General features: G+C 40.5%; 2 protein-coding genes across 2 annotated transcripts; both read left to right on the top strand.

The window, feature by feature from the left end:
- The first annotated feature begins 8,126 nt into the window (after positions 1–8,126).
- Positions 8,127–14,947, top strand: LOC115686588 (auxin response factor 3). The gene is made up of 10 exons (XM_030611936.2): positions 8,127–8,800; positions 9,037–9,093; positions 9,315–9,497; positions 9,630–9,714; positions 9,840–9,930; positions 10,005–10,169; positions 11,739–11,858; positions 11,939–12,014; positions 12,978–13,137; positions 13,225–14,947. Exons 1-10 carry the CDS (start codon positions 8,471–8,473, stop codon positions 14,133–14,135), a joined length of 2,178 nt encoding a protein of 725 aa, XP_030467796.1. The 5' UTR covers positions 8,127–8,470; the 3' UTR covers positions 14,136–14,947.
- A 7,938-nt stretch (positions 14,948–22,885) lies between these two features.
- On the top strand, positions 22,886–23,519 carry LOC115686589 (glutaredoxin-C9). The gene has a single exon (XM_030611937.2). The coding sequence runs from the start codon at positions 22,936–22,938 to the stop codon at positions 23,410–23,412; it is 477 nt and encodes a 158-aa protein (XP_030467797.1). The 5' UTR covers positions 22,886–22,935; the 3' UTR covers positions 23,413–23,519.
- Positions 23,520–25,781: the final 2,262 nt, after the last annotated feature.

Genomic DNA, 25,781 nt, shown 5'->3' with positions numbered 1-25,781 from the left:
GCGTCTCAGCATAGCAATTCCATAAACATGGTACGTCCGACCTCGTAAGGGGGGAAAAGGAAATAGAAAAGGTAGATACCTATGGTCTATCAAAAATCGATTTGCCGTCCTAAAATCGTCGTACACAAACACTTCAAAGGTTTTTGATGAACGATTGAGATTTGTTCCTTCGTTAGCCACAATCGCCATTATTTGAGGATCCGATCCTCGGGAATTTGGAGAATTGCATGCACCTTTATATTTAGATGAAACCGGAATCCTGTTTATAAGTTCATCTGTACTCTCATTCGGCATCTTGATTATGTTCAACCATTGATCCATGTTAAAGATGTTAGTTCAGGAATTAATCCCTCAACAAATCAATACCCGAGATTTGTTAACGCATCAAAGAATGGATGCTTCCGCCTCATCTGATATCTTGATTATCTTCAACCATTTCGTCCATGTCAAGAAGGGCGGTTACGAAATTTATCTCTCATTGCATCGAGAATTGAGATTCTACCAGATATCGAATGAGACACCATGTAATAGAGCAAATGAGCCACGTGAAGAATAGGGGTTAATTCCAAAAAAAAGCACCAACTTTAGGTCGAGGGACAATTTTGGCCCGAACTTTTTTTTGTTCCATAAAAAAGCATCAACTTTAGGTCGATGGACAATTATGGCCCGAACTTTTTTTTGTCCCGTAAAAAAGCACCAACTTTAGGTCGAGGGACAATTCTGGCCTGAACTTTTTTTTGTCTCGTAAAAAAGCACCAACTTTCACTTAAATCCCAAATCTGGCCCTTATTGACTTAAAACCATTGATTTTCCAATTTGACTATTCCACCTTAGCAATAAATCCACGTGACTTGCTGACTGGATTTAAAGCATTATTCATTGTCTTATTCTCTGAACCACAGCTTGAAGAATAACGGTGAAACTGTTCGTCTCTTTCACTTCACCGGCAAGTCAAAAATATCTCCAGATTGAATCTTTCTGGCCAAACTTCGTCGTTTTGTCGTAATCTGAAACTGTAGACCACCGTCCGTCGACAGACGCCATGGAAGAGATTCGCCAGGCTCACCACCATAACTTTTTTTCTCAAACAAGGGTAACTTCAGATAGAAAGTCAATGGGAGGCTAAATTTCGGATTTAAATGAAAGTTGGTGCTTTTTTACGAGACAAAAAAAAGTTCGGGCCAGAATTGTCCCTCGACCTAAAGTTGGTGCTTTTTTATGGGACAAAAAAAAGTTCGGGCCAGAATTGTCCCTCGACCTAAAGTTGGTGCTTTTTTATGGAATAAAAAAAAGTTCGGGTCAGAATTGTCCCTCGACCTAAAGTTGGTGCTTTTTTTTTTAATTAACCCTGAAGAATAGTAAGCGCAAAAGATCAGTCGGGTATTTGAAGGATCGCGAGCACGACGTGATGAGCGAAAAACCGAAGGCAGTCTGTCATCATATGTGACAGTTAATTCCTGTTTTTTGGAGGCTTTAAGGCAGATTAATTAGAGGGGAGCCGCCCTATTTAAGCAAAGTAGGTGGGCAGAGCCTATTAAAGAGGCCGACCAATAATTCTAACAATCTCTAGTGGGGTGGGCAGGAGTAGTACCGTCCAGCAAAAGGCTAAAGGCTAAAGTAAGGCAAAAGGGCAAAACACATGTAGTGCTGCTTCACGCTCTCGAGAGGGAGGTATGTGCCCCCGTCTTACATGAGAGATGATAGAGTCCATCGATTCATGCCCCACCAAACAAAACCTCTAAATTGAGGTTCTTGTTTTGTTTCCTTAATCGTGTTTTCAGATCGGTCCAGTTGGTTTCGGGGTGGCTTTGGAGGGAACAGATTTGGTCGTCCCTTCAAGGAACTTAGCTGATCTTAGACTGGTTGAGCTCTCGCTCTCTGTCCTAGATAGGATGCTATGAACTAATTGGTGATACCGTCGGAATTAATGTTCCAAATTACCTAACCCTCCGTTTTGCCTAAAACGGTTTCGCTTTTGTTTGTCGAAAAAATGTAGAAATCCTAAATTACTAAACTAACTCATTCTCTCTCTCTCTACAATGGTGAAAATTACTAAGCCACAAGTTAGATTTCAAGTTCCCACCTTGGAACCAATCTAGACTAAACCATTGGCCCCTAAGCATTCTATACCAAAGAGGGAAAAAAAATGAGGGAGCAATTGAAAACTGAGAAGTCAACTAGAGATACTTTGGACCACTCCAACCTCATTATATTACAAGGTTTTATCACCTCCAAATAATTTCTAATATAAAAAATTAGTTCAAGATTCCATTTTTTACTTTAAAAGAAATTAGCCAGCCATATTAAATTCCAAGGTTTTTTCAGCTCCAAATTATTTCTACTATAAAAAATAGTTCAGGGGATTCCATTTTTACCTTAAAAGAAAATAGTTACTCCATAACCATATATACCATTTGCTTTAATTATCACTAATAATACATTGAAATCGCTTCCTAAACACATATCGAAGGTAAAAAAAAAAAAAAGCATATCGGAGTCATGCAAAGACGATATAGTATAAAGATAATAAACATATCAAAGTTGTTGCACTAAAATCATCGTAAAGGCGGGCATCCATTTAGCGTGGCGTGCAAAAATTTGTTTAGCATATTAACGAGTTTGTTTGTTTTGACTAGCGAAAAGAAAAAAAAGAACAGCTTTCCAAATTTCTCCCGAATTTGAGATCTCGTTCAAATTAATATTAAAAAATAGAAGAAGTATATGCGAATTACATGCAAGATTTATATATTATATTATGAAAGCTTCGATTGTCCGAGACTAAAGAAAGTCCAAACAACCACACGACATGATTCGGGAAAAACAAATAAAGAACACTTCAGACACACCCATCATAATATTAAATCTTCATCGGACTACTAGCGAAGAAAATCGAAATCAACTAGATACGCTACCCCATCCTACCGAATTAAAAAGAGCATTCCCTTTCTTAGAAGATAATTTTTTCCACACCTTTTTTTACAAAAAAATAAAATAAAAAGGGAAAATCTATTAGGGTTAATACCACGAAAAACTCCAAATTTATACGTTTATGATAAATGTACCCAAAATTAATTTTTTGACTATCAAAAACCCCAAACTGGTACACCCGCGATAAATTTATTCTAAATAAATTTTTAACCACCAAAAACCCCAAACCGGTACATTTGCGACAAATTTACCCTCTATTATATTAGATTAATATCACAAAAAATCACAAACTGATACACATGTGACAAACGGAAGGGTAAAACTCCAAACTAGTACACCTGTCAACTGCCACGTGTCTCCCAACTCAGAAATTTGACGATAAAATTTAACGGAAAGTGACGGACGGTAATATTATCACAGTTGTATCAGTTTAGGGTAAATTTGTTACAGGCATATCGGTTTGGAGTTTTTTATGATATTAGCATAAATTAATATTGATATTTTTCGAGAAAGAAAAAAAGAAGGGTGGGAAAAGGAAAATGGTTCTGTGTGGCACCGCCGGGGAGAGCGCGTGGGGGAGAGAGTCAGGGGGTGGGGGGGGAACATTTAAGGAGGAACCCGTTTTGTCCGGGTTAGGATGCAATAGACTCCTTGTGAAGTGAAAAGCCCTTTTTCAGCTATGCCTACCTATTTGCCTCCCCCACAACCCCCCACTTTTTTTTATATTTTTGCTTTTGGGTCCTTTGCAATTAATGGCTTTGATATAGACCCCCTCCCCCCTATTCCTTTGTTTTTTTCTTTTTTCCCTTTTCCTCCACTTTTTCAAAAAAATCAAAAAAACTAAAAAAATAAAATAAAGAAATGGGAATTCCTTTTTACCCCATTTCACCTTTGCCTGGCAACCCAGTCCCCACACACACACACACGCCCCCCCTCTCCCCACAATTCGTCATGTTTTGCGTCTTTTCCATTTCCAATTGGATGGAAAAGGGTAGGGGCGAGCACGGTCCGGTTCGATCTAATCTGATTTGGGTGAAATACTATAAATACGGAATCGAATTGAACTTAGTAAGGGTTTAGAATTGAACTGAATTTTTCGACTTGGCTGGTTTGAAACTGAACTGAATTTATCGCGTTTTTCTTCCCTTTTCTTATATAGTGCTCTTAATTCTAGTCCGGCGTTTAACTTCGTAGTACTTGAATTAGTCAAGGTCTCGAGCCAATAAAGATCGAGAGAAAGAAAAGCTAGAAAAGTAAACACTAATATTCGGTTCGATTAACGAATCGAATTTTCGAGATAGCCTCCCAAAACTAAACCGAACTAAGAATTTTGGGTCAATTCAATTTGGTTTGGTGGTTCGAGCCGAAATCATGCTCGGCCATAGGCAAAAGCAAACTCTCGTTCGTCCCCTATGAGAAAAAGAAAATTATCGTATTGCGCAACAAATGTATTTTGATTATTCCTTAATTTCGAAATACCCAGAACTGCACGATATACTTTTTTGTTTCTCAATCGGAGTTTACATGTATATTCACGTATAATTTTTTTTTTGAAATTTGGCAAACGTTTTAAACTTGGGCAGTAAAGTATTTTTTTTTTTTTTTACTTTTTCGGAAGCACAAACCAACAAGCCCTTATTCTTTTGGCGTATGTGTGCCGACCCGGGGTCGAGCTCCTTTTCCACAGGACCCCCCTACATTATTTTCACCGCAGTATAGGATTAACCGATGAGGCTTGTTGCATGCATAATTCATCGAAAAAGTACCGGAAAGGAGTGGGGTTGCAAACTCATGCTATCATAGGACACAAACCTCTCTAGACATTGTAGCTACCAAAATTAGCAGCTTCATTAGATGTCTCCTAACTTCAATTGACCAGCATAACATCAAGAACATGCCAAATCACAAAAAGGGCGCTTGAGAAGGCATAGAATCTCAATTCTTTTTCTTCTTTTTTTTTTTCCAAATGAAAAGAATCTCAACCCAATATTTGATGAATCCATGTGCGTTCTCGTTAGGTGATCATTCAATTGAATGGCCATATAATTGCTAAACCAGAATAGAAATCTGGTCGCCACTTTTCGGATTACTAAATGTGGGATCACACTGCTCCATTGCTTAAGCTGCTATTCAGAGCAAAACATTCATAACATCCAAGAGAGCAATTACATGCTGTACCCATCACACTGTATTGATATGGTAATGTATGTCAGAACTGAAGCCAATTCACTTTTTTCATGCTGATCTAAAAGGGCTGGTGAAATAAGAGGAAAAAGGCTTAGGGCTAGCAGTGAAAGTGGCCTACGGATGTGTTGGGGGACTAAAATTGGCTTTTTCATATATAAGAATTGATAAAAAAAAAAGAGGCAGATGACATGACTGGATGGGTCTGTGGAAAAATAAAGTTTTAAAAGATGGGTTTTGACAAAATAATAACCTAAACTTTTTTATTTGGGCATAAAGGGCAAGTTTAAGAAGACATAATAAAACAAGCAAAGTTAGGCTGAGTTTGTTTCGATAAAAATAAAAAAATTTTTTTTTAAAATGATAATTTATATCTTTTAAAATAATTAGTTAATGAAAAATATTTTCATCATCGGCAATAATTTATATCTAAATATTTTTATTATAATACGGATATTTTTAATTAATTTATTTTTTAAGCGATACAAGGGATCATTATAAAGAAAATTGAATCCAAATTATTCATTTTCTACGAAATAAACGAATCCTAACTTAGCATTTTGTTAGAGAACGAAAAAAATTTACTAAATAATCAATAAATTAGCAACTCTACCAAACAATTCCACTTACAAGATTTGGAGAGGCATCGAAAAGAAGGAAAAAAACAAGAGGAAAAACAGCATCATTAGTTTGCATTTGTCAAGGTTTATGAATTAGCCTTTTCATTATAGACACTGATGTTGTCTAATGACCAAAGTCACGACTCGTGTACTAAAGTTAGTTGGTGACTAGGAAAGGAAACATCATGGCTGTATGTACACATCGATGCAGCTTGAATCTAGGACACTGCTCCTCAAATTTGGGAGACCAACCGTACCTGAGCCTACAGCAATTGATACTCCACTAACCAGCTAGGGTTAAAAAGTTCACAGATTTTAAGGTTCATTCAATTGTAATCAACCATTGCCTTGTGAACTTAGTTCCTAAGTGTTGTCTAGGACGGTAGCAAGGGAGCTCGTGCGAATTGTACTGCGAATAGTAATAATCAAACAACAATTCCTTTAAGTTGGGCAACGTTAGGCTAATTAGAGAGGCTATCAGATGGTGTTAGTTCAACATTTGTAATGATCATGCGCAGTAACTAGGGGAAGCCCGGACATTTTGCCCCGCTTGTTGCATTAAGCTTAGCATAGAAAGAGAACCCGATCAGAGAACCCCATCCTAAATGTGACCATGAAATTAATGACTAGAATCTTTCTTAGTGGGGTCCGTATTTTTCTAGAGTTCGTTTGGCATAGCTACGATTGGGCTGTGTAGTGAAGCACTAAATTGATGCGTTTGGTTTTAAACTCCCTAAACAACTGTTGTAAGTTGTTACGGTGGCAAATGTGCTATAGCGATGAGACATTTATCATATACTTGGAAGTTGTGTTCCAATATTCATAACTGAAAATCTTCATAATTTTTAGCGAGATGTCACATATCCCAGAAAATACACTCAACTGATTGTGTTGAATATTAGAATTTCGACGCTAAATGATGCCGTTACACCAAAAGGCGAATTTTACGAGTTAATTTCAGTGTTGCATATACAACCATGAAACAATTTGCCTCCCTGTTTAATGTGCAGGTTCCTATATGCTCATTTCGTCATTCTAGAAGTCGGTTAGGAATTATTAGTCATATATTGTTCGGATCAAGTCAGGCAGGCTATCTTAGCCCAAGAACCATTCCATGTCCTCGTCGGATCATACCATTTTATTTAATCACTTATGTAGTCCTTTTTGAAAAAAAAATAAATCCAAAGTCATTTAAATCATTAAAAGACGACATAGATTTGACTATCTAATGATATTACAAAATTTTCTATTATGTTCAAATACTTGCGAGAGAAATTTTTAGGCACCCCGAACAAAGAATTTTGCAACTCGTACTCCCGACTCACTCCGAACCTTGAAGAGGCCCGATTCAATTCAGTTGAGAAACTTGATACGCCAAATTAGTCATCGTCTCCACCCGTTCCTTCCACTACCATCACTCGAGCCGGAGAGCAGCATGAGACCATGGAAGACATCTATCATCGGCTCGATCCTCATTAATGCAAACAACCTCTAAGAAAACGAGCCAGATGTTTCTCAATGACTAATAGATCTTGCCTTAGTATGCAACAAAATTCGCCAGGACGGATGAAACGAGAACAACCTTCCCCTTCCCCCATCCCCTTTCGCCACAATATCTTCAGAACCCCCCAAGTCCTGGTCTACATCCCGACGAAGATGGTTAATTTAATCCAGAAGAAGAAGAGTGTGGATACGAGTGAGATTTGAGGGCGTCGATGGGGACAGAAAAGACATCCCGCGCAAATACAGCGGGACCGTACAGCAAAACCCCACTGCAAAAGAACACTGAAAGTGAAACAGGCCATTCTCTTTTCAGTCTCCTTTGGTGTTTCTCACTACTGTAATACTACTTTTATATTTTTCCCAAAAGCTTCACGAGTAATACAAACCCCAAAAAGCAATAAAAAAAAACTGAAAATTGAAGTCGTCCTCTCCCTCACCCCCCGTCTCCCTCTCCTTCCTGCCACACATCGCTCAGCAGCTGCAGCTGCTGCTGTTGCAGGGGCCAGTGCTGCAACTCTGCTGGCAGATGAGAGAAAAAAGAGGCAAAAACAGCAGTCCACTACTCTCACCTCCTCGCATTACCCACCAAAAGGAAAAAGAGAGAGAGAGGAGAGAAAAGATACCCACGAGCTAAACTGTATTATAATTAGCGAGAAAGGATAAGCCCGTGAAAAGAAACAAAAAACCGCATTTTTAACCCCCCACCCCCCCCATTGAAAATCAAAAATCTTTGAAACCTTTGGTTCATTCTTGCCCTTTGGGGCCAAAAAATGATAATGGGATCTTGAAATTCATATCCCCCAAAAACCAAGAACTCCACCCTCCCCTTTTCACCCCCACTAAGGAAAAAAAAAACACTCCCAAAACCAAACCCACGAAAAGAAGCTAGAGAGAGAGAGAGAGAGAGAGAGACAGAGACAGAGACAGAGAGAGCTTGCCTTTTTATTTTCCCTTTCTTTCTAATTCTTGGCTCCTCTGCTTTTTGGCAAATGCAAAAGTTGTCCTTCAAATTGCGGTCATGACCACTCCTCCTCCTCCACCTCCACCTCCCTCCACACCACTCTCTCCCTCTAGCTCTCCTCCTCCTCCTCCTCCTCCTCCTCCTCTCTCACTCCCACTCTCGCTCCTCTTCTCGGCTCTCCCTCACCATATTCCCGGATTCCGCGGCGCAGTATTGCCGCTACCCCGACCGTTCTCGCCGTCCGCTCCATAGCAATCGGGAGCGAGAAATCGAGATGATCGATCTCAACACGGTGGAGGACGACGAAGCGCCGTCCTCCGGCTCCTCCCCTGCCTCTTCTCTGTCCTCCGCCATAAGCGCTTCGAATGTTAACTCCAACCCCCCCGCGAACCCCGCCTCCTCCTCCTCTTCTTCGTCTTCGTGCTCTCCCTTGTGTTTGGAGCTGTGGCATGCCTGCGCTGGGCCCCTCATCTCGCTCCCCAAGAAGGGCTCTCTGGTGGTTTACTTCCCGCAGGGGCACTTGGAGCACGTCTCTGATTTCCCCGCTTCCGTGTTTGATCTCCCTCCTCAAATTTTCTGTCGTGTTGTTGATGTCAAGCTCCATGTAAGAATTTCGGGCACTGTTCATGTTCTTGTCTTTGCTCGTTGCAGAGATTTTTAGTCTTTATTATGAAGTTTCGTCACGCGTGTTCAATTTTAGCTGTTTCGGTTATAATTGATTCGTGGGTTGTTACGTTTCTTCCATGGGGGGAAAAAAGAGCTCTGCTTTTTTATTCTCTTTTCTTGGTTTTTTCTTGGGGGGAGGGAATTTGATGTCGTGTGCATGTTTTTGTGTGACAGGCGGATGCGAGCACCGACGACGTTTATGCGCAGGTTTCGCTGATTCCTGAAAGAGAGGTGAGGTTTTGCTAATTTTGTCTACTTCTTTGGAGTCTCAGATGCTGACGGTATTCACCAGAAAAGATAAGGGAACGTGACCCTGTTGTGATCTTGAATATCGACCCGTGTACTCTGTGGAGTTTTATTGAGTTTTTCGAATTTGGCTTGGTTGAGTAGTGTGCCGGATAAGGGTCTTATGTTGATGGAATATAACCTCGGCTGCATTGTGTTCTGTGCAGCAAATTGAGCATAAATTGCGCGAAGGGGACAACGAAATAGACTTGGATGAGGATGAGATTGAACCGGCTGTGAAGTCTTCGACACCTCACATGTTCTGCAAGACTTTGACTGCTTCAGACACAAGCACTCATGGCGGGTTCTCTGTTCCTCGGCGAGCTGCTGAGGACTGCTTCCCTCCACTGGTATTGCATTTCAGTTTAGCCTCTTGCATCGAGACGGCCTTATTGTTTTACGCTTACATCCGGCTAATGCCTTTTCGTCGGGTGGGGTTTAATTTATCTAGCTTGCTTAGACTTAGTGCTCTGTGAATGCAGGATTATAATCAACAAAGGCCTTCTCAGGAGCTTGTAGCTAAAGATCTGCATGGCCTGGAATGGAGATTCAGACATATATACCGGGGTATCATATCAGAGTCCTCATCTTCCTTTTGCTTCTCTTGGCATTGATTAGATCTTATGGTGTGGTTGTCATGGAAGTTTCTTTTTTTCAAGTAGTTCTTTTATTGTGTGCGTATGTGTGAGCAGGACAGCCACGCAGGCATTTGCTCACCACAGGATGGAGTGCATTTGTAAACCGGAAGAAGCTAGTCTCCGGGGATGCCGTGCTCTTCCTTAGGTATTTAACCACTGTGCTGCAATTTGTCGACTTTGATTAGGATATTGAAATTCATGTACTTTAATAAAACCCAGGGCTTCGAACGGAGAATTGAGATTGGGAGTTCGAAGGGCTATTCAAGTTAAAGGAGCTTCTACTTTTCCATCACTTTGCATCCAGACCCGGAATCAGAGTGCCCTCATGGATGTACCAAAGGCTGTATCTCTTGGAAGTGCCTTCAATGTTTACTATGATCCAAGGTACTTGTCTGGACTGTGCTCATCAATCTCTCGATACAGTGAGGCCACTTGTACGAATAAAAGCTAGCTTAGACTGTAGTTTTATTCATCTTGTAGCTTTGCATTTTGGTGCTAAAATAGCCCAGACAACTAGTTGAACCTTTTACTCATGCGTGTTTGAAACTGGATTTGGTCAACTTTTACCGACGATCGTGTCTCTCTTCGTCACATGATGCGAAGAAGTCTTGCTATATTTTTTTCTCTTCTGAAATTTTCGTGTCATAGCACTTGCAAGCGATCAGCCAGTGGTCCTGATAATGATTTTAGAGGTCTTAATTGGTGAAACAGCTATACATTCTTTGAAAGCGAGGAGTTAATAAACTTCCTGAATGATCAAGCTAAGTTATCTTGTGATAATTAATGTGTGCTCAATTTAGGACGACTCTTGTGTTTTTGCTCGATCATTCCTGCCATCATCCGCTAGTTCCTTTTCTCCTTGCGCTGATAATTAGCACTCATGCTTGCGTTGATACATACTGCACAGTACATAGGTAAAACTGTTAGAGCTACTTGTTTTGGACAATTCCTCGGTTGCTGTTCTTTATGAGGTTTAGCTACCCATGTTTTGCTGGATAAGACAAAATCTTATGTGACTAGCAACATTTTCTGGAATTGTTATTTGAATTGCTCAAGTTGTTCCATGCGTACTTGGCTAGGGGTGGCTGTAATAGCACGTGCTGAGTTGCCATGCTCAAAGTGGCGATTTTTTTCCAATTCGTCATTGATTAAATAGCATAAATTTTTTTCAGTATCAAGGGAAACTTTATGATGATAAAGCATGGGTTTAAAACATGCCTAAGGTGTGTAGGTTTTGAATTAATTGTGATTTTATTGTATCAAACAAGGATTTGAGTAATGTTTCTCGAATTTGTCATGTCAGGAATTACCTCTGTTATATACATTAGAGTTGAGGTTAAGCTTGCTTGAAAATTTCTGAGATTTCACTGGACCGATATCTTGCTGTTTTTGTTCTATCCATGTACCTCAGGCAGGTCTTAAACGCTTGGAAGCACGGATTAATAATTTGTGACGTTCAACCTTGACTAGTTTACTCAGAATACTGCTACTGCGCTTAACTATGTCAAATCCGGATCTTTCATTTACTAATGGTGATTCTTTTGGGCTATTTTAATTGCTCTATTACCATGTCATCTTAGTTCTTCTGTGGAAGATTCCCATTTTCCATTATCAAATAAATAAGTAGTGCTTAGTGATGTAAGTGCTATATTCCACGGTATATATTGCGATGACCGGGTGCTTTACCCAGGTTGTCATTTGTTGTTCAATAGTAAATGCTATGTGCTGCTTATGCTGGTTCATTTTCCAAACTAGTGGATTGCTTTGCCTATGATCCTATTCGGTTTGCTTTTGATATTATGGTCCTTTACAACTTGAGCTAATGTCTGTATGAACTGGTAGGTCCAATTGCAGGGGGATGTTGCCATTCTCATGTTTTTGATGATGGATAGACTGTCTAGTTCTTGTTCACGCAGTGATTTCTCTTTGATATGTGCATCATTGATTTTGCAGAGCCAGCTCATCTGGGTTCCTAATACCAGCTCGTAGGTTTTTCAAGAGCCTTAACCATTCTCTTGCCCCTGGCATGAGGTTTAAGATGCGTTTTGAAGCCGAGGATATGGCAGAGAGAAGGTTCAATTCTTTGGCTCGCATACTGTTTGTATAGGGGAATGCTTTTGCAGCCTTCCTTATATAAATTCTTTCCATGGCAGACATTCAGGTCTGATAGCCAACATAAGTGATATGGATCCTGTTAGATGGCCGAGTTCGAAATGGAGGTGCCTGTCGGTGAGTTCATGTTTTCAAGCTTGTTTACATGTCTATTTGGCAATGAAATATAGGTCTGAGCCCTTATATTGCATCTAGCTTTTTCCCTTGAACAAAAAAAAATAATGGTAATTACGCATCTACCCTATTGCACACCATCTTATACAAGTGGAGTGTGTTATTTGACTTGGAGGGTTCAAATAGATTTGTGGCTTAATAAAGAAAGCCTATGTGATGTTCTACGGACAATTTGTAATGAATGCCCTTACCTTTGGGAACATTTTTGTGGTAGTACAAGTGCTGATAATGATGCCTGAAAAAAGTAGTGGAAAGGATCTTCATTTTTTTGTTTGATTAGAGTCTACAGCAATCCCATCCTGTCTTTGCTGTTTTCGGTGGAAAGATGCGTCCATGCCTGCACTCGTACATTGGACTGTTTATGTTAACTCGAGAACTATATAGCTAATAAAAGTTGAGAACTTAACTCATGTTTGAATATATCCTGTAAATTCTCTCTTACACATACGTCTGATAATTTACTGTTATTTCTGGTGAACCTTTCTGTGGTAGGGACAACTTTGGGACAAGTTAATATTTGTTACTTGCCATAAAGTAGGTAAAAGAAAACACTGAGAATTTAGTTGTATGTGTTTTTCACTTGAAACTTTATGGAAAGGTGTTTGTCTCGCATTTTGTTTCATAAACTGTACTTTTATTGCTCGTGGTTGTTACTGAATTCAAATAGATCTGTTCCTGATAGTTAGTTACTTGCATTATTTGTTTTTCATTGCCAAAAAAAAGCTGTTTCTAAGCGCTTGCCGTGTGTTTCAATAACTTATCATTGAGAATGAAAGGAGAAGAGTATAATCCTCTGAAACCAAACCAGCCTGACTAATCAATTCTCTTTCAGGAATTAATATCATACAATAATCAAAATCGTCAGATGCGTGATATTGAAGTTAGTTGGTTCTTCTTAATTTGCAGGTTAGGTGGGATGACGTTGAGCCTGATCGTGGTAGTAGGATTTGTCCATGGGAAATTGAGCCATCTGGTTCAGTTTCCAGTCCAGTTGGTTTTATGATGCCCGGTTCTAAGCGGACCAGGTTCGGAATACCTTCCATGAAACCAGAATATCCGGTTCCAAGTAGGTTTTGTGCTCTGAACATTTTGCTTGAGACATTCTCTCTTTTCTGCTTGACTTTACACTACTGAACTGTGTTGAATCTGACAGATGGGATTGGAGCATCAGACTTTGGGGAATCTTTCAGGTTCCAGAAGGTCTTGCAAGGTCAAGAAAACTTGGGTTTTAGCACTCCGTATGATGGTATTGAAACTCAAAGTCATCGGCTCTCTGAAGTGAGGAGGCATCATCCTGATGATTCGGGTGGTTCTGAAGCTGCTGCTGCCAGAAATGGCATCACAAACCCATCCGTGAATGCTAGTGTCACTTACAAAGGCATGGGCTTCTGCGAATCTTTTCGGTTTCGTGAGGTCTTGCAAGGTCAAGAAACATTTGCCAACCCGCCATATACAAGGCCCTGGTTTACCAATGGAGCCCAAGGAAATGGTGCATTTGGTGGTCGTGATGGCTTTCAATTGGTTCCTTCTAGGAATGGTTGCTCTGCCCTGAATCAGGGTTCGGACAATCGTTTCAGTCTTCCAGTTTCCTCCGTACAAGTTTCTTCACCATCTTCAGTATTAATGTTCCACCAATCGAGCAGGAAAAGCTCCAACAGGAGTTCTCTTTGTAATACATTGTCATTGGATGATAAGTTCTCTTCGCCATTGAAGGCGAGTTTTGGTGGCACGAGGTCGCTGGGTTTGTTGAATGAACAAAGTAGATTGAGTTTCCCTCATTCTTCCATTTTGCTGCCGTCGGAGGGCATAGTTAGTGAGGACATGGCCCCGCCTTTGAAGAGTAGTTGCCGACTCTTTGGTATATCATTGACCGAAGGAAGAGATGTTTCTCACAAAGAAGCTAACATGAGCTCGTCCAGGTTGAATGGCGAAGCCCTTTTTGTTGGTCATATTGGAGAGAACTTCCATCCAAAGGCCAATGTGAGCAGGGTGGTTGGGAGCAATTGCACAAGAGTTCTCGACCTGCATCCTGTGAGTGATGTGCTCTTTGATGTCGCATCCTAGAGACTATGGTATATTGGGAAAAAAACCCCAGAAAATTGTGTATTCAGAAGTAGGGAAGGTAGTGGAAATTGACCTCTTCAGCTTGCATTTCTTTTGGCTGATTTAATATGGTGAAGCCATGCTATCATGTGAGTGGAGATTATCTGTCTATGTGAATTTGAAGTTTGTGAATCGCAGCAAGTGCAAAACCAACGTGGTGTATGGGGGTACCGTCTTATGTGATTTTGAAGATGCTTGCATTTGTCAAGAATGGCTTAGATTGAAGGTCCCCAAGTCTTGTGATTCCATCTGGACAGCTTTTGTTTCCGGGCAAGTACTTTATTGTGGTTTTGAGCTCTTTTTATGAGGCAATCTTTTGGGTAGGCATTATGAAAATTGGAGGTAGAGAAGCGGGCGATCTACTCCGAAGTCTCCTTTTAAGTGAAATTGCCTTGATGACCTTGCACTTTGTCAAGCTAGAATTCGTGTATATTGTCCTCTCTTTTCAGCTCTTTTGTACTGTTTTTATTTGTGATAAAAAAGAGAAAAGAACTCGAAGAGGGTCATTTTAGTTGATGATGTGCTGTTGATGCTTGAGATTGCTGAAGCTGAAGCAGTATGTGGTGAGATGTTCAGCCTGGTCTAATCAGTAGCTCTCAGGATTCAGGAAGTGTAAATTATTCTGTTGATGTATTTTGACTTCGATCTCGTGTCTGCTCTAAGGGGAATTGAAGGCATGTACTTGTTTGTATGACCTGTTATTGAACCTTTTGGAAAGACGATCTCTGTTCGACTTCATTCAAGTATGTGAACAGTCGTGATTTTTCTACAAAGGTTGATCATGTGGTGGCTGCATCTTCTGAAGAGTTCTGATATCTTGATGCCTCTTGTAAATATGTTCGCTGTTGCAAAACACGTACTGCCTTGTCGAGTGGCACGAGCATATAACAAACTTTGATGCATGCTTATTGCAAGCACTTAATGCATCTATTCTTGAACTGCCAGTTCTGAGTTCGTGACAATGTTAAAGCCACCTATCTCACCGGTTCTTCTTGTTAGGCCAGATCATGTCGAAGTCGATTGTCATTTTATTCATGAGAAGGTTGCTCACAAGGCTGTCGGTGGGCGGTTTTGTTTATCAGCTGGCAGGCGTGATGGCGAAAGAGTGTTGAAAAATGTATATACGTACACACCGCAAAGGGGGGTTCAAAACCTTCAACTATTTCTACCCAATAACGACTTTTTCCCCTCCAAAACAGTAAATTCTTAGAAACAGTTGGAGACACCAACTCTGATAAATCTCTCAACAGAAAGAGGGGCTTCATCACCCATTTCATGGCAAAGAAATTTCACTCCACTTCCCATGAACTTTCTCACTCAGCCGTTTATGGTCCTAATGCGATTGAACGATGTACAGCCGATCGTGACTCTTGTTTCGCTTACACAGCTGTTTTCGTCGCACTTTTTCGTGGTCCTGGCACGTTCCTTTCTTTACTCTGTGGTTCTTAGCTGGGCCATTCCCGTCTGTTCTCCCCATGTCCCTGGATCTGTGATTACTGATGTGGGTCAATGTCCATCAGTTCAACAGAGTAAACTACAATCTTTAGTTTTCGGCGAAGTTGAGGAAACTTCCTCTTGTCTTCGACTTGAATTCAGTCAAGCGATGATGTCGAAGGTGCGAAGATAGGAAGCTTCCTCGACGATGGTATCGACTATCAAGTGTAAGGGCTAATGAAAACGACATGATAGTTGTATAACATAACGTGAATGATGATCGAACCTTGGATTGTACGCGTGAGGTCCACTTGACCTTCGATTGATATGGATGTTATACTTGTCTTCCTTTTGCTCTCCATTAGTTTGGCAAGTTCTTTGATGGAGAGAGATCATGTCGAACGTACATAAATTCGTCGATGATGATGGGTTTCATCCAAATGCTCCAAGGATTCTCGATCATTGATGCAGAGATGTGTCGTTTAATGAAAGGGTGATGAGACCAAACGTACCTGAACTTTTGCACTCTTTACATTCGAAGTTCCTAAACTTCTTTTTTGTTCAATCAAGTACCTCAAATTTTCAGATTTGGCTCAATGTGAGACCTCCATTTAAATAAATTGCCATGTCATGTGATTTTGCCGGCCTGGCTGGCTTACTCGGCAAAACCTAAGCACAATTGATGATGTGGCTCTTTTACTTAGGATAAATTGTGCCAACTCCAATTAGGCGTTAGGTGATTTGGGCGGGGCCGCGCGGGGCGGCTGACTTGGACAATTTTAGCTGTCCAATATGTCTTTGTTGATGTGGGATTATTTTAAGAGGCCACATTTGATGAGGAAAATTACCAAAACAGTCTTAAACCTATTGTAATTGTGTCAATTCAGTCGTAAATCTTTTTTTTGTGCCTATTTAGTTTTAAATCTTTTGCATTTGTGTCAATTCAGTTTATCCGGCCAATTTTGGTTGGCTGGCGCTGACGTGGCAATTTTTTAATATTATTTTTAAATTTTAACTTTTTTTCCTTTCTCTTTTTTTTTTCTCCTTTCCTTCTTACCCCTAGCTGGTGACCGGACAGGCTAGGGGATAGGACCTCGTCGGCACTAGCTCGCCTTCGCCGGCACTGGTGAGGGCGAGGTCAAGCTCGCCCAGCGACGGCGAAGGCGGAGCTCGCCATGGCTGGGCGAGCTGGACCTCGCCCACAGCCATGGCGAGGCTCAGATCTGGGCGAGGTAGAGCTCACCCTTGCCCGTACTAGCAAGGGCGAGCCTCCCTAGTGGCTGGTGAGGTTGACCTCGCCCGCGATGCGTCTAATTATGATAGTGGAAATAAGAGAAAATAGAAGGTGCGATGTGCTTTTGAAGAACCTAAACTGCAGATACGATTGTTTGCAAATGTGTCTGGTTTAACCCAATGCGTCACTTCCGACGAATTATGTTTTGTGTTCATGTAGGTCAGGGAGCGAAGCTTCGTAGTTTGCCGTGATAGGAATCTGTGACGCGTCAGGTGACGCATTTGCTCTCTAAAGATGTCAAAAGCTTCACTGTTGGGTGGACCGACCGATCGAGCTTTTCACCATCCTCCAACCTGTCAATCTTTGAATTTCATCGTATCTTTTGCTTGAGCCTTCCCTTCTTCTTCCCTTCTTCTCCCAACTCTCTCTCTCTCTCTCTCTCTCTCTCTCTCTCTCTCAATTCCTTGCTAGTATAAATTTGAAGATGGATGGAACCACTTAGTACTATGGTACACTTGGTGTTAGTTGTATCGGATTTGATATTGCTGATGGTAAAGCCGAGTCGGACTTTCGTAATTAGATCAAGCTCAACTAGCCGAGCCTAAATTCTAGTCGAGCTCCAGTCTAATGAAAGACTCAAGCGTCTTGTTGATTTAGGCTCGAGTGAGCTAGACGAGTATCGTGTCAAGTTGCGCCCGAGTTCCAACTTGCCGATACTCAGCTCAACAAGCTTGCGAACCTAACTGAACTTCTAATTGATATTAAGAAATAATAATCATTATGAAGTGGACGCATAAATTTCTAAGTTTACGTGACATATCAACATATACACGGACGTAAGGAAGAAGGTTCAGGCTTATAAAGCTCGAGCTCGAGTTCTTTCTTCAAGTTGAGCTCAAGCAGAAAATTTGATACGCAATCAACTTAGAATCGAGGTTCGGATGCTAGATATGTAAGTTGAGTCGAGCTTGAGCATGGTTCCATATCAGCTCGATTACAACCCAATTAAATGAGAAATTCCTAAATCTTTCAGTGTGTGCACTCCAACATATGGTATGGGGTCCATCCAATGGCACTTTGGGAAAGTTTCAATCGATCAGTAATGATAAACTAAATAAACGGAATTTCATAGCAATCGACATAATATCTTATTATAACTCATATTAAAATTAATGTTAGAGACACAAAAGAAAATCCAATTCTTGGGTCAAACAAAAACAAAGAATTCCAATTGTTTTCTGGGTCTGGATCACCTCGCCAACGTCGGCCGGAGAGCGACTCGAAAGCGATGTCCACGTCAGCTCGTCTCGTTGATTCCGCCATGCAATAGGTCATCCCCACGTAAGCAAATGAACAGAAGAAATCGAGGGACAAGCTCGCATACGTGGCTGAAAACGACCGGCCAAGATGTCGAGTGGGAGATTAGGGTTTGATGTCGGGATAATGTTTTGTCCGTTTGCTTTTGTTTATTCGGTTGTTGGGAAAGTGATAGCGCCGTCCAAACGAGAAAAATGAGTTCTAGACTTCTAGTGAAAGGAACAAGGCACGTCGAGGATATCATTAATTAAATTATCATCAAGTATAAGAGATTGTATGGGAAGATAACGTACGATAAACTTAGTAATACCACATTTGGCATATCATGTTACATTGCCCCTTATTCGAACCATTTGGCCTAGCATGGAGAATTGTCATTCACTATTTTCGAGTTCGAAAGTCGTGCTGGATGTGATGATGATTTATTGAATAACACGAATACGGTATCATCATATCGTATTTTATAACTCTTATACGAAAAGTTCTAGAGTTCAATCTTAATATGTCCATATTTCGGAGAAATGATATAGTGAAATTTTTGTTATTATGGCCCATAATAGTATGATGACATCGGAAGTCAATTTTAGGTCTAAAATCTAAAACTCAACCTCCGTAGAGAGAGAGAGAGAGAGAGAGAGAGAGAGAGAGAGAGAGAGAGAGAGTTGGTGGTGGCACAACCATATGCAATGGTGACAAGTGGTCGGTGACGGCGGTATACGACGACTCCGATTGCTGTGGCTTGGTGGCTGCTCAAAGAATTGGGGGAATGAGAGAGGTAGAGTAGGTTAGGGTTTCATGGAAGAAAGAGTGTAATCTTCGGATGTATTGGAAAAATCTTGGACACAATTGTCATGTGGCTATTCCTCAATGGAGCAGTTATGTATAATTGTTCTCATTACCCTTTATATCAATAAGTGGTCCAACGATTTTGATCCCTCGTATGGTAACATCAGGATTATCAGTATAAGCGATAGGACTAAGATTCAGAGCCAAAAATAACTTTTTTTTGGTTTAGTCGATGGGCGATTTATAGTACACCTTTCAAGTTGGTAATTACATGCGGTAGAATTATCGTATTTTGATTCCAGAAAAGCTTTATTTATAAACGATGGAGAAATTAAATTTATTGTACTCGTGCCATTATAGTCCAAAATATTTTAATTTGGCCAATTTAGTCCTAAACTTTTTGACGATTTGCAAATTTAATCATAAACATTTCAATTGTGCCAATTTGGTCATAAACTTTTCAATGATTTGCCAATCTAGTTATAAACCTTTTAACGATTTGCTAATTTAGTCATTCTGGCCAATTTTGGTAAAAAATGCTGACGTGGTGATCTAGTCAGCGTTGGCCATATTCCTACATGGTATAGTCGGTGCTTATGTGGATATTTGTTTTTGCAATTTTTTTTAATTCTTTTCCTTTTTTTTTCCAAACTTTTGGCTGGCAAGGTTGCCGGCCATGGGCACGGAGGCTCTCGCTTGGATCTTAACGAGGGCCCTACACCCTGAGGTTCAGCCGGTGACCTCGCCAGCCAAGAGTTGAAAAAAAAAAGGAAAAAGAAAAAGTAAAAAATTAAAAATTTAAAAAATTGTCAATGTCAGCACCAATTGGGCCACGTAGGACGGCCGGCGCAGACTAGACTGCCACGTCAACGTTTTCCGACCAAAATTTGGCTCAAAGGATTAAATTGGCAAATCGCTAAAAGGTTTAAACTAAATTAGCAAATCGTCAAATTGTTGAAGCTTAAATTGACATAATTGAAAAATTTATGATTAAATTGGCAAATTGCAAACGGGTTAAGACTAAATTGATCAAATTGAAAAGTTTAGGACTCAAATGACACAAGTATAGTAGGTTTATGATTTTTTTTTTGTAATTTCCCCTATGAAAAATGGGTTTTGCTATCAAACCCGTTTAGAGTGATAACTGAGAAACTGTTTGAATTAAGACGCCAGTAATCACTACATTCAAATCAAACAATTCATCATACTTTTAGTCGATGATAGAACTATAAGAGACATCCAAACAAGACAATTTAAGGGTATGATCAAAAGGGTACTCTCTTTTTCTAAATTTGGTTTTGCATCGAAGTTTCCTTTCTTTGTCCCATTCATTGACTTGCCTCGAAGTGTACGACTTACGGGCACGAGAAAAACAGGGGTTTGTAACATACGTAATTGCATATGCAAGAACACTTTTTAACCACGTAGGAGTTTTTTTTTAACCACGTAGGAGTTGTTATCATCACAAAGCTGTCTTTTCAAAGCAAAACCCAAATCCAAAAAATGGGTGACGTAAGACAACACGTAGTGCCCCGACTCTATCCGTGAAGTTTCCACCATTGCAGCCCACTATATCCTTGGGTTGACAATGAAGTCATAATTTGATTATTTATATATGAATGTATGTATGCATTGATGTCAACTTTGGTGGCACAGTCACCCTATCTTGAAAATTGGATATCATGCTTTCCTAGATACAAAAGAGAGGGATAATTAAAAAAATTATGGTTAAGTTTATATCTAAGAAAAAGAGAGATTCTTTTAGATTTTTCTTTGATAATCCATGAATATGAGATGCAAGTCTTATGACCCAGTTAAGTTCGAATCTGCATACAATTAGCAATATTCCAATGGGTGACCTCCAACTCCTAAACTAGAATTTTCACAGTTGCAAAATTTATGGATTTGATATTCCAATGGGTGACCTCCAACTGCTAAACTGGAATTTTCACAGTTGCAAAATTTATGGATTTGATAGCAAATGGTGTTAGCAATGGCTAAGGCTCATCGTCGCAAGCGACAACTGCAATGAGTGGAGGTGGCAGTGTTAAGTTTGGTAATGATATATAGTGATAAAGGCGTTTAGGGGAGGAGGAGGATAAAAAAAGTTGTCAGCCAAAGGGATCAATTTATATTGTGAATATCTGTCAAATAAGGGGGAAAGAATAAAAAAAGTTCTAAATCAATTGCATTTGAATCAATTCGGTCATAAACCTTTCAATTGAATCAATTTAGTCATAAACTTTTTGTATTATTGCCAATTGAGTCTATTCGATCAATTTTGACCGAAAATCGCGAACGTGGATGTTAGTTGTTCCATGTGGTGCGGCCGGCGTCTTCTATTCTTCTCTTTATAATTTTTTTGTTTTTTGTTGTTTTCTTTCTTATTTTTCCCTTCCATTTATTATCGGTGACCCTCACCCAGGACCACGCTAGATTTGGGTGAGGGTCACCTTGCTTAGAGCAAGCGGGGTCGCGAAGGCCCTAGGCGAGACCATTGTGGCGATGGCCTTGCCGGTCGCAGACGAGGTGGCCCTCGCTTAGATCTAGGTGAGGCCTTTGTGGCCTCGTTCACAGGGCCGTGAAGGCCTTGGGGGAGGGCCGTGCCCTCACCGGCAGTCGACAAGGTCTTTCTAGCCCTCCTAGTGGCCGACAACCGGCCAAAATGAAAGGAAATAAAAGTAAGAAAAAAATGATTCAAAATTCAAATTTTCTTAAAAAATTATTAAGAATTGCTCACGTCCCGATCGTGCCATGTAGGACGACTAGCGTTTACATTAGCGATTTCCGGCTATAATTGGCCGGTTTGACTCAATTGGTACAAATGGACAAGGTTTAGGACAAAAATTTGTCCAAATTAAATGTTTGTGACTAAATAGGTACAAACACAATTGGTTTAGGACTTTTTTGGTACTTTCCCCTCAAATAAGAGTATCCTAATCCAAAATTGAAAATCAACCTTCAAGCTTCACACATTGAGGATGCTTATGCATGCAATCCTCCATGGGACTTCATTTGTGTCGAAATTACTATTGAGTATTCCATATCGCTTAACAACGGGTCCGATATGCTCTTTATATACATGTTGCTTCATATAAAAGCTTATACTTTTGGAGTGGGCTTTCTAATAGAGTACTAGAGTTAGGTGCTATCCTTTTTGCGTGTCTGCCATCGTTCATCAAATTCCACGCATCACTTGTAATCCGGCTAATTTTTATATGCTCTTTGGGTGGGATTGTCCAACTATTGCAATAATGCAATGAGAAGGGTCACTTGGAATGCTTTCAATTACTTAACGCCACTTAAAGTGACCCATATAATGGCACAACACTTCGAATAATATCTCAAGCGATTGACGTACATCTAAAGATGATGATGGGTCATGATCTCGACATGGATAAATTTCCTCAAGGGCCATTAATGGAAGAGATATTCACCAAAATGGTGAAAGAGAAACCCTAAGTCCTTGAATATAATTGAGTTGTCTATTATATATCTCTCATAAATCCATACTTGAAACTTTAGATCAAGACTAAAATGTGAGAAATACTAGACTTACTAACAAGACTCTCAAAACATACTTGTCCATCGATAAAAAAATAAAATAAAATCGAAACACAAGTTTTCAAGGCTAAAAAATCAATCGAACAAGATACTGTGCCCATGCTTGGGTTAGGAAATTGCCGGAAACTTCACATGGTTTTGGCCCTTTCCCTAATAGCCGTGTATGCCGAGACATGACACGAGTTGGTGGTGGGCAACAGGCGACGCCGTCGTGATCAAGTGGGACTTTGGGACGTAGCTGCTGCTTTGGAATCTCATCCATCCCTTCCTCCCGCACCGCCACGTCACCACAGTGCTCGTGACGTAGCAGAGTGCGTCACCGCCGTTGACGTTGGAGTCTCCCCCTCCTCCCCCCTCTTAAATTGCCTCCCCCTCCCAAGGCCAAAAGCAAAACAAACCGCCCCTCAGATCTCTCCCCTTTCCCTCATGCAAAAAGCGATCCCCCGCATGGCTTACATACCGGCAAGCTCCGGCGGCCCCCGGCCACCGGCGGTCGAGGGTCAAGCAGTGCCGGAAGGGATGGCCGCCACTACGGCGGCGGCGGAGGGCGGCAGCGGCGTCGGGAGGGCGGTGGCAGAGAATGCGGTGATTGTGATCGGGCGGCGCGGGTGTTGCATGTGCCACGTGGCGGAGAGGCTCTTGCTGGGGCTCGGGGTGAACCCTGCGGTGTACGAGGTCGACGACGTGGACGAGGGTGTCGTGGTCAAGGAGCTGATGAGCATGATCAGGATCGACGGCAAGGACGGCAAGGGCAGCGAGGGCGGCGATAACGACCAGAAGTTGCAGTTTCCGGCGGTCTTCATCGGCGGGAGGTTGTTCGGAGGGCTCGAGAAGGTGATGGCCACTCATATCTCCGGCGAGCTGGTGCCCATCTTGAGAGAAGCTGGGGCCTTATGGCTTTGAAGCATATTTGTACATACTACTAATCTCATCTTTCTAGAAAAGTTTCTTGATCGATGAATTTGAATTTATGATTGGTGTGAAATAAGACCACATAAGTATTTGTCCTCTTTTTTCAGTTGTTTTGATATCATTCTGTGTAGATCTAACTAGGTTTCGCTCGGGAATTTTTGGAGAGAGGGACCTAGGAATTAATTTGTTTTTGGCCCCCCTTTTTTTGCGTAATTTGTCAATGTAATTTTCTTTTCCAATTAATTTCGCTTTCGATCTGTCCAAGGTCGGTACGTGTTGCTTGAAATTACGCAGGTAATTGCGTACGGCTGAAGAGATTTTCTAGGGTAATGTCTTGTTAGATTCAACCGAAGTGGGGGCTTGACTTAGTCTACAATTTATCAAGGAAAATATTTTTTTATAAATAGAACAGAAGCACATCTTTGTCGTCATGAATGAAGATCCAATAATGAAGATGATGATTTTTCAATAGTAGGGTCAATGCAATTTGGGCCCAAAAAAAAAAGAAAAGAAAAATCAATGCATAATTGGACCAAACAATGAGGGCCAACAGGAGAAACTTTCATCTTTTTTACACCCTTCCACCAAAAATAAAAGCATGACATGTCAAGCATAATGAAATTCCTTGGTCTCTTCCTCATAAATGAAACCGAGGCTCGTTAATTGATTTGGATGGATAAAAATGTCATATTTTTTGTGCATCTGAAAAGTAAAATCTATCGATTAGTGGCCACACCTGACATGGCTGTGCCCACAAAACATATTAGAATGAGAAATTCTTAAGAGTACATGATTGTCACTCACCACTATGGAATAATGTTAAGGTAATTGTTGAACATACTAATAATAGATGTTTGAGTTCTAAACTATTGATTAAATATATAGCACGAGAAATGTCAGTGTATTGAAAATCGTAAATTATTGTTATTAGGTAATTATTGTTATTAGGTTGCTTAATGAATGCTCGAGGATACCCTAATTATTAAAAAAACTATTAAAAGTTCGGTAGAGGTACCGTTTGTCTTTTTGCCTTGGCCATGTTAAAATGAACATGTAACTCCGATAGCATTGATTGAGGAGTTAAATATTTGATTTGTGTATGACATATTTCGCATTAAAATCATGGTGTCTCCTACTTGAAATAATGTCAAGAGCAATGCTTGACATCATGATGGGTGGGTTCTTCGCCAAATACGCATGGATCTTGGCGATTTTCATGTATTGGCGTGGATTAATCAATGCAAAATATTTGAGTGCCCCATGTTATTTAAAACCGGCAACATTATCAAACGGTACAGCACGAGGACTAATACGGTGATAGATTTGATGTACATAGTTATATATTGTTGGTATCATGTGGGCTCCGAGCACACTTTTATCGTAAGTTTATTTCTCTTGAGGGCACATACATGATGTGCGAGATAAAAAAAAAATCTACATTAGATGTGCCGAGTAACAAAAAAAATACAACTGATACGCAAAGTTGGCTTCTAAACCAACGACTTAAGTACAAAACTTTGGTCTCCCCCTCGACTATTTCAATGATGAGGGTGTTGGGATTTCCTCGACGCTTCTCCATCAATTTCTTCTCCAATTTTGGCAAAGCTGATGCCGCCTACAACCAACTGGTGACCCCTCGAAATTGTCCTTGCAATTTCATGCCACTTACAAGGTTACAAAAGTCAAGACGCAATCAAGACTTTTGTTTTCAGCCTTCTATCTCCACCGAATGTGCTAAAGTAGGCAATGCTAGAGAATAATCATTAATGCTTTAGCTGGTCCGCACGCAATAACCTTGACCCAGAAACGTAATCCCCGAAATCATGTCGGTCAAGCCACTTCGACAGCTTTAGCGTATAAAACTGCGATTAAGTTAGTCCAACCCGGAATTGCAGGTACAAATAAAGGGGGCGGCAGTGGAAGGCAAATTAATAGGTTATTATTCAAACATTCCGGACAAAGGGCCGAACCACTAAGGTATGTTGACCTTTAAAAATAAGAAAATATAAAAGAAAATAGGTCGCTTTTTCTGGCCATGAAACTCTTTCATCGGAGTTTAACAAAGAAGAGAGAACAATCGTCAAATGAAAGGTCCTGTTTCTAAATAACTCGTCACGTCTTCCGTCGAGCTTGCATCAATTCAGGCCACCTTTCATCTAATGACCGCTTACATGCCTCTCTACTTTTGAAAAAAATATCAAATATATATGATGGTCAAGGAATGGACCTTACTTGAACATGTTCGTGATTCTGAATTCAGTTTTTATGTGATTAGTCTGTCGAGTGTGATTGCTACTCTTAGAATTGAGCTAGAAATTATGCAAAGAATCAAGACTCAGCAACAAACAAATGTTGAAATT

Source organism: Syzygium oleosum, unplaced genomic scaffold, assembly GCF_021117445.2.
Source record: "Syzygium oleosum isolate NSW1041296 unplaced genomic scaffold, Sole_v2.1 Sole_v2.18, whole genome shotgun sequence".
NCBI classification, from domain to species: domain Eukaryota; kingdom Viridiplantae; phylum Streptophyta; class Magnoliopsida; order Myrtales; family Myrtaceae; genus Syzygium; species Syzygium oleosum.
The sequence above is the reverse complement of the archived record's forward strand: the minus strand, read 5'-3'. Positions and strand labels throughout refer to the sequence as shown.